This window comes from Helianthus annuus, chromosome 9 (genome assembly GCF_002127325.2).
Source record: "Helianthus annuus cultivar XRQ/B chromosome 9, HanXRQr2.0-SUNRISE, whole genome shotgun sequence".
NCBI classification, from domain to species: domain Eukaryota; kingdom Viridiplantae; phylum Streptophyta; class Magnoliopsida; order Asterales; family Asteraceae; genus Helianthus; species Helianthus annuus.
The window spans coordinates 41,152,818-41,162,820 of NC_035441.2; the positions used below are offsets into that span (position 1 = coordinate 41,152,818).

General features: G+C 34.4%; 2 protein-coding genes across 2 annotated transcripts; one reads left to right on the plus strand and one right to left on the minus strand.

Moving 5' to 3' along the window:
- Window positions 1-328: 328 nt before the first annotated feature.
- On the minus strand, window positions 329-2,376 carry LOC110877423 (valine N-monooxygenase 1). The gene is made up of 2 exons (XM_022125556.2): window positions 1,402-2,376; window positions 329-961 (listed from the first exon to the last, which is right to left on the minus strand). Exons 1-2 carry the CDS (start codon window positions 2,326-2,328, stop codon window positions 329-331), a joined length of 1,560 nt encoding a protein of 519 aa, XP_021981248.1. The 5' UTR covers window positions 2,329-2,376.
- Window positions 2,377-3,850: 1,474 nt separating this feature from the next.
- LOC110875500 lies at window positions 3,851-6,072 on the plus strand. Its single transcript, XM_022123696.2, has 2 exons — window positions 3,851-3,942; window positions 4,864-6,072. The coding sequence occupies exon 2, from the start codon at window positions 4,870-4,872 to the stop codon at window positions 5,962-5,964; it is 1,095 nt and encodes a 364-aa protein (XP_021979388.1). The 5' UTR covers window positions 3,851-3,942; window positions 4,864-4,869; the 3' UTR covers window positions 5,965-6,072.
- The last annotated feature ends 3,931 nt before the right edge of the window (window positions 6,073-10,003 follow it).

Genomic DNA, 10,003 nt, shown 5'->3' on the forward strand with positions numbered 1-10,003 from the left:
CACTACATGAGTATAAGAACTAAGCATCCGTGATAATTCCCGACTTAATAAGTTCTTTAAATCCTAACAATACAATGTAACTTGATAAATTTATATAACATTAAACATCACTAACTTTTAAAATATATACACAACATAATTTGTTACCATTAAGTTAAGTGTATTTAATCTTTATTGAACGTAGTAAACTCCATAAATTATTAATTATGATATTTAGGATGCGAACCCCATATATTTTTTCTTCGGATTTTTGGGTTTTATTGAACATAATAAACTCCACAAATTATTAATTATGATATTTAGCATGCGGACCCCACATATACGTTCTTTAGATTTTTGGGTAAAGATACCAAGGTAGTCGTGGCTTAGCAAGGGCTACAAGTGACTTAGCCATGTGAAGATCATGATGATTTTCAACAAGTTTAATTTCTGACTCATTATACGGCTTCTCCCAAGCAAACCCTTGAATCATTCGGGCTAATAACATTATAGTAATGGTTGAACCCAAAATCACTCCTGGACAACCACGTTTTCCAGTGCTAAACGAAAGCATCCTTAGTTCATTATCAGTAAGAACCACTTGTTTTCCTTCCTCACCTAGATGTCTGTCCGGATCAAACCGCATCGGATCTTTCCACACATTAGGATTCCTTCCCAAACCGAGTCTACTAAGCAACACATGACTACCTTTGGGTATAAAGTAACCAGCGACAACAGTATCCTTTACTGAAACATGGGGAACATTGAAAGGTGCAAAAGGGTGCAACCTAAAAGACTCCTTGATGCATGCTTTTATATAGTTTAGTTGGGGTAAGTCTGACTCCTTAACAAGGCGGTTACAACCGACCACCTTGTCTAACTCCTCAACAGCTCGTTTTAGAATGGTAGGTTCACTAATCATCTCTGCCATCACCCATTCTACTGCATTTGAGGGATTATCGATTGTTGCAATCATTAGTTCCTAAATTTAAACAAGACAAAAAGAGCGTATTAAAATAAATCATCATGCACTCATTATGAGTGACACTTATATTATATTTGAAACAGAAAGTGTACTATTAAACAAATGAGTATCACTGATCATGGCTTATTATCGACAGATAAAAAAAAGTCGAGAATTATCAACGGATGTTTGACTAAATAAGTAAATTTTTAGTTTAAAAAAGGCCGCCAATTATCCAAATTTCATATGGTACAACTCAATGTAGATTATGATTCCGTCTATAAATCTATCAAGAAATGAAGGATAGGATTTGATATAAGATAAAAACCTAGGCTTTCCATTGTTAAACCGTCAAGAAAAGTGACTATAGATTATACAAGTATCATACCATAATTGGCATTAGTACGTGAAAATAATGCGTGTGCATGAGAATGATGTCAAGATATAGCAATGCTTACAATAATTTGGGCTTTAATCTCCTCTGGTGAGAGCTTTGGTTCTTTATGTTTGATTAGGATATCAAGTACATCCTCTTCTTGCTTTCGAGCCCCGTCATTCCACAATTTAATCCTTTCATCAACCAATGGATCATGATATTTTCGAACCCTTTCAATGGCGGTCCTTATGATCTTTTCATGGCCATCAAAATCTGTCTTCCATCTCAACAATGGGAAATAATCAGAGATGCAAAAAGCATTAAGATAATTTAGGATTATGAAAAGGGCTGAGACATGTTCAGTTTCTTCACCACCTGGCCCTCCGTCAGCCATTCCTTCCCCAAAGAATCTTGTCCCGAAAACCATATTTCGGATTAGGTTTCCACAAAAGTGTTGGCTTGCAATTCGAATGTTTATTAGTCCGCCTCCATTCGGGGAATTTTGGTTCTCTATTTGACTAATCATGTAAGAAAGCAAGTGGTTTGCTTCTTCGTCTCGTTTGGGTTGGAGCCACTTGTGTATTGGCAATGAGAGGATATCTTGGTTCAGGATTTTCCTCATCATTCTCCATTGGTCTCCCAAAGGGGACATGATGGTTGAACGATAGCCATCACTTATCAAATAACCTGATAAGCTATCAGGCCTTGAAGAAAAGATTTCATCTTGTGTTTTTAGAAACTCCCGTGCTATGATCGGGGAAGACACGACGATGACATGCGTTGCTTGACCGAGCCGAATGCTTATGATTGGAGAGTTGTAGTCATCAATGAGCTTATGGATCCATCGAAAGGTTGGCTTATTTTGAAGCATTTGGATTATGCAACCAATGAATGGAAGAGGAGTTGGACCAGGAGGTAGCTGGTACGGACTACTTGAAGTTTTCTTTTTAATAAGCTTGATAAAGAGGATTATGATGATGCCACCGATTATAGAAGATTGAATAATCATTGTTGATGGATATTGAAATGTGTTTGATGGAAAATTTTGGCACACGTTGTCACAAAATATGTATTTGGTTTAAATTGTAACTTAGTTGTTGTTATAATAGGTCGGTACTGGCTTTATATATTACTTTAAGCTGGTCCCATATAAATAATATAATATACATATAAATTAATTAACATATTAACATTTATTTAGGTGAAGAGAAATCAACAATATCCACGTGGTGTTTATCTTATCATAAAATAATTATGTTTACTCCACGTATGCCCTATTTTATATCGTTTTCTTCTTCGCATTGTAATTATTGAGAAAAATTCAAAATAGAACCGCCATTATTGAGAAAAATTAAAATAGAGCCATGAATATATATGTTCATGTATACAGGAACCAGAACCTTTTTACTTTAGGATCATATAAATTAAGTACAAGAATACAATAAAAATCGTTTCTATCATTATATATTACTTTATAAGTTAGAGATTAAAACCTTAATCGGTAAAACATATAGGCTACATACGGGAAGAATCTGGAAACTAGAAAACTTAAGTCATAAGAATCCATAGCAATAGTAATTTTACCTAAATTAGGTCTTGAGGTATGTCTATAGCTTTTAACCCTGGTTTCATGATTAACCTTAGTATTAATCCATTTTAGCACTTACATACTTTTTTCATGGAGGCAGTTGCCCCCATGGTTTTTACATGGGTCCGTCCCTGAACACACAATACTATAATAATCTCGCGTTTATGTAAAGTTACTACATAACATTACTAATAAAGGTCAGGGTTGGGAAATAAGTACTTTCTCCAAACCAAATTTACATGAAATAAAATTCTTCAATGTTTGATTAGTTTTGTTAAGAGTAAATCATATTATATTATAATATATGTTCTCTTACTTTGTGTTAAAAGTCACATGCCGAAACTAGGCTTTGTTAATATGTTTTTTAAGACGTCTCTATAAAATGTAACAAGTGTTTACTCAAAAAGATATTCTAATATCTTATTCATTCAAAGAGAACACGTAACGCGATTGGAAGATTAATGTATAAATAGCACAAGCATACTTTATTTATGGTGGGCAGGTGCCCCATGGTTTACATATGGGTCCGTCCCTAAGCACATAGTAATTATCTTTTATTTGTGTAAAGTTACTACATAGAATCACTAACAAAGGTCCAAACGAAATTTATATGAAATAAAAATCATAATGTTTGATTAGCTTTGTTTAGAGTGAATCATATTATGTTATCACTTTTGTTCTCTTATTTTGCATTAAAATTCATATGGCGAAATTAGGTTTCGTTAATATGCTTTTTTAAGACACCACCTATCTCTCATTTCTATAGAGTTGCTACGTCGAACCACTAATAAAGGTCAGAATTGAGAAATAAGTCCTTATTATAAAGAATATATATTGATTATCAACTTCTAATATAAACCAACTTGTTCTCCAAGTTTATTACCCCTATATATAGTCCATGTATTCTATTGTGGATGACACACCCATTAATAATAAACATCTTTTCTCTCCCAATCATCTCTTCTCATCTTCTTGCTATTAGGCTTATTCATAACACGTTATCAGCACGATTGCTTTGGATCACACAATCATAAGGTATATCATATTCATTATTTTACTTTCATCAATGCTTACAACCATTTACCGAATGCTATATTAATAACGATTTAGCAGCATAAGGTATATATTTTAAAAATAATTGTTCTTAATTCTGTTGCTTTGGGGGAGTTGATTTTAAACCTTTTGGGTTTACTTTGATGGAGTTGAATCTGGGTAATATATATATAACGATCTTTACTGTTAAAATCTATATTAATGATATTATATTAAATATTTAACTTGTATTTTAAAGAATATATTATTCAAATACGATGATATTAATGATATTAAAGAATAACATTAATGTTGAGATATTCAAAATTATATCTAGATGGGTATATATAGATTTAAAATATATTTTAGACTAACTGATAATATCTCTTAGTCAACCGTTATAGATTTAAATGGCTAATAATATATTTTAAAAATAAAACATCTTTAATTGTTTCATCAGTAAATGTTTTTTCAGTGGTGAGTTTTAGATAATTATAAATCAATACATATATTAGATTATTGGGTAGTTATCTTTCATTTATTTTATTTAATCATTCATCCACTTTTGGTTTTATTTGATGTTAGGAAAATGTCTAAGTATGAAATTACTTATGGTATATCGTTCATGTCACATGTTAATGGCCAAGGAACCCGGCTTTAGTCGGTTTTGTTTTGGCTAATTTATTTTTGGTTGCCATCTTGATCGAACTCGTATGTCAAACTAAAAGCCCCAAAACACAATTTCTTTAAATAACATAATTATTGAACATGCAAAGGTAATTGCTAGTTTCTCAAAACCAATATATCACTAAAAAAAAAAACTGTATTAGATATTAAACAGTTATATATAATCTATCTGTTATCTTATTATATTGCAATCAATGTTATTTACAGTTTAAATTCACATGTATCTTTTTAATACAGTTCATCATGACAAATCTTGCAAAACTTGAGTTCATGGCTTTAGATATTACTGGGAAAAACTATCTGTCATGGGTATTGGATGCTGAAATACATTTGAATGCCAATAATCTGGGTGAAACAATTAAAGAAGGAAATAAAGCAAACACCCAAGATAAGGCAAAAGCCATGATCTTTTTACGCCATCATATTCATGAGGCTTTGAAAAGTGAGTATCTCACTATCAAGGATCCACTTGTCCTTTGGACCAACCTGAAAGAAAGGTATGACCACCAGAAAACGGTAATATTACCAAGAGCTCGTTACGAGTGGATTAATTTAAGATTGCAAGACTTTAAGTCTATAAGCGAGTACAACTCGGCAATGTTTAGAATCACATCACAATTGATTCTATGTGGTGAAAATATTACTGATAAGGAAATGTTGGAAAAAACATTTTTAACCTTTCACCCCTCAAATGTGATACTACAACAACAATATCGTGAAAGGGGTTTCACCAAATATAGTGAGTTAATATCATGTTTGCTTGTGGCCGAGCAAAACAATGAGCTCTTAATGAAAAATCATGAGACTCGTCCGGTTGGAGCAACCCCAATCCCTGAAGCTAATGTGGCAACATATAATGGCCAAAGTGAAAGTTATGGACGTGGTCGAGGTTATCATCGTGGTCGTGGTCGTGGTCATGGCCGTGGTCGTGGTCAAGGTCGTGGACGTGGCCGAGGGAATTATCATAGTGTTCAGTTTAAAAACAAAGGGACCCACCAAAAGTGGCATAATAATGAACATAAATCCAATGAAGAAAAAAATAAAAAGAAGGTGGGATCTTCATCGAATGCATGTTATCGATGTGGAAGTAACAATCATTGGTCGAAGACTTGTCGTACGGCCAAATACTTGGTGGAACTTTATCAACAATCCATCAAAGACAAAGCAAAAGAAATAGAGACAAATTTTACATATGAGGTTGCAAATGTTGATAAAGACCATAATGATGCAACTAATTTGGATTATGATGATTTCCTTATTGAGCCAACTAACTTGGATTCTGGTGATATTGTGGCTGATACAACCCAGTTGGATGCTTGCAATTTTCCTTACATATGAATTATTAGTTTTCAAGTGATGTTATTTCCTTCATTTCTTTAAGACATTTTGTTTGAGTTTTGTTTTGGGATTTGTTATGTTTGAAGCATGTTAGACATTTTATTTATATGATTTTGTTTTGTTTTGAAGCATATGGAGTGTTTAACTAAGATCCCTATTAGTGGAGAAGATATATGTCTAATAGACAGTGCATCAACGCATACGATTCTTAAGAAAAAGAGTTATTTCTCTACTTTAACCATGAAAAAGGCAAATGTTGGTACTATATCTGGTAAATCAAAATTAATTGAAGGTTTTGGAGAAGCTTATGTAATGTTGCCAGGTGGAACACCTTTTAAAATAACCAATGCGTTATTTTCCCCAATGTCTCAAAGAAATCTAATAAGTTTTAAAGATGTTCGTTTAAACGGATATCATCTTGAGACTACATCTGAGGGACATGATGAGTACCTTCATATCACAAATATAAGTTCGGGTAAAAAGCATGTGTTAGAAAAGTTGCCCGCACTTGCCTCTGGTTTGTATTATACTAAAATTAATGCAATCGAATCAAATGCAGTCATAAACAAGAAGTTTATCGACCAAGAAAATTTTATCATATGGCATGACCGGTTAGGCCATCCCGGATCAACAATGATGCGAAAAATTATAGAAAATTCAGTTGGGCATTCTTTGAAGAACCAAAAGATTCTTCAGTCCAAGGATATTACATGTGTTGCATGTTCACAAGGGAAGTTGATTACTCGCCCATCACCAATGAAGGTGGGGACTGAATCCCTGGTTTTTTTGGAAAGAATACATGGGGATATTTGTGGACCTATACATCCTCCTAGTGGACCATTTAGATACTTTATGGTCTTAATTGATGCATCAACTAGATGGTCACACGTGTGCCTACTATCAAGTCGTAATATGGCATTTGCACGACTACTTGCTCAATTAATAAGGCTAAGGTCACATTTTCCTGATTACCCCATCAAGAATATTCGATTAGACAATGCTGGTGAATTTACATCCCAAACATTTAATGATTATTGCATGTCTATTGGGATAAATGTAGAGCATCCTGTACCTCATGTACATACACAAAATGGGCTTGCTGAATCGCTTATCAAGCGACTTAAAATGGTTGCAAGACCAATGATTATGAAATCAAAACTACCAGCATCTGCCTGGGGACATGCAATTCTACATGCAGCAACACTAATTCGCATCAGGCCAACGAGTTATCATACATCCTCCCCATTAAAGTTGGTTCTTGGTCAGGAACCAAATATTTCCCATCTAAGGATTTTTGGTTGTGCTGTATATGTTCCAATCGCTCCACCACAACGCACACAGATGGGGCCTCAAAGGAGGTTAGGAATATATGTTGGGTATGAATCACCATCGATCATTAAGTATTTAGAACCTACAACGGGTGATTTATTTACAGCTAGATTTAGTGATTGTCATTTTGTTGAATCAACATTCCCAACATTAGGGGGAGACAAAAAACAGCTGGATAATAGTATTATTTGGAATGAATTATCATTATCTCATCTTGATCCTCGAACTAAACAATGTGAACTAGAAGTTCAAAGGATAATTCATTTACAAGGATTAGCAAATCAATTACCAGACGCATTCACTGACCCAAAGAGAGTGACTAAGTCACATATACCAGCTGTTAATGCTCCGGTAAAAATAAGTGTCCCACAAGGACAACCACATGTTGGTAATGAGTCTAATGCACGCTTAAAACGTGGTAGACCAATCGGTTCAAAAGATAAAAATCCTCGAAAGAAAAAGGGAGCAAATAATGAAGATGGTCAAGTCGAGGTAACAATAACGCAAGAAAAGGAGTCTCCAGAAGAGACACTAGACATGATGGTTCTAGAAGAACCTCAGGTACCTGAAAACGAAGAGATCTCAATTAATTATATCATGTCTAGAAATGTATGGAACCGAAGCGAAATCGACGTCGATGATAGTTTTTCATATAATGTAGCGCTACAAGTAATGGAAAACAATGAGGATCAAGAACCAAAATCAGTTGAGGAATGTAAACAAAGAAATGATTGGCCAAATTGGAAAGAAGCGATAGAGGCAGAATTGAATTCCCTAAATAAACGAGAAGTTTTTGGACCTGTGGGTCATACACCTGAAGGTGTAAAGCCTGTTGGATATAGATGGGTCTTTGTGCGAAAACGTAATGAGAAAAATGAAATTGTCCGATACAAGGCAAGATTAGTAGCACAAGGATTTTCGCAAAGACCTGGAATTGACTATGAGGAGACATATTCTCCAGTGGTGGATGCGACAACTTTTCGTTATCTTATTAGTCTGGTAATACAAGAAGGAATCGATCTGCGTCTAATGGATGTTGTGACAGCCTACCTTTATGGCTCACTTGATACTGATATTTACATGAAACTTCCTGAAGGATTCAAATTGCCAAACTCATGTAAATCTAGTTCTCGAGAACATCTTTCAATCAAATTAAACAAATCATTATATGGGCTAAAACAATCTGGGCGTATGTGGTATAATCGCCTTAGTGAATATTTGTCGAAAGAAGGCTATAAAAATGATTCTGTATGCCCATGTATTTTTATAAAAAGGTCAGGATCTGAATATGTTATAATTGCTGTATATGTTGATGACATTAATATAATTGGAACTCCAGGGGAGCTTCAAAAGGCAGTTGAATACTTGAAAAGAGAATTTGAAATGAAAGACCTTGGAAAGACAAAGTTTTGTCTTGGGTTACAAATTGAACACCTTAAGGGTGGAATCCTTGTGCATCAAGAAACTTACATAGAGAAACTATTAAAAAGATTTTATATGGAAAAATCACATCCATTGAGTACCCCAATGGTTGTAAGGCCACTTGATGTGGAAAAAGATCCATTCCGACCTCCTAAAGATGGAGAGGAAATCCTTGGTCCAGAAGTACCATATTTAAGTGCAATTGGTGCATTAATGTTTCTTGCTAGCCATACACGGCCTGATATATCATTTTCTTTAAATTTGTTGGCAAGATATAGTTCATGCCCAACAAAGAGGCATTGGAATGGGGTAAAACAAATATTTAGATACCTTCAAGGTACAAAAGATATGGGTTTGTATTTTACAAATCAATCGAAAACAGGTTTGGTTGGTTTTGCAGATGCAGGGTATTTGTCTGATCCTCACACTGGGCGATCTCAAACTGGATATTTATTTACAAGTGGAGGTACTGCAATTTCATGGCGTTCGGTAAAGCAAACAATCACAGCCACATCATCTAATCATGCAGAAATATTGGCGATACATGAAGCTAGTCGAGAATGCATTTGGTTGAGAACTGTAATGCAACACATTCGTGGATCTTGTGGTATTTCTTCGGGAGATGAGGGACCGACAATCTTACATGAAGACAACGCAGCATGCATTGCTCAACTTAAGGAAGGATACATCAAAGGTGATAGAACAAAGCACATTTTGCCAAAGTTCTTTTTTACACATGATCTACAAAAGAATGGAGATATTATTGTTCAACAAATTCGTTCCAGCGAAAATTTAGCAGACTTGTTCACTAAATCATTGCCGACCTCAACATTCAAGAAGTTAGTTCATGGGATCGGGATGCGTCGACTCAAGGAGCTTAAGTGACCATCATCAGGGGGAGATAATACGCGCTGCACTCTTTTTCCCTTAGTCAAGGTTTTGTCCCATTGGGTTTTCCTGACAAGGTTTTTAATGAGGCAGCATTAAGCGTATGAAGTTGATAATCAGGGGGAGTATTATAAAGAATATATATTGATTATCAACTCCTAATATAAACCAACTTGTTCTCCAAGTTTATTACCCCTATATATAGTCCATGTATTCTATTGTGGATGACACACCCATTAATAATAAACATCTTTTCTCTCCCAATCATCTCTTCTCATCTTCTTGCTATTAGGCTTATTCATAACAGTCCTGCTATAAACGAAATTTATATGAAATATAAGTTGTAATTTTTTATTAGTTTTGTTAATATGAATCATATTATATTGTCACATATGTTCTC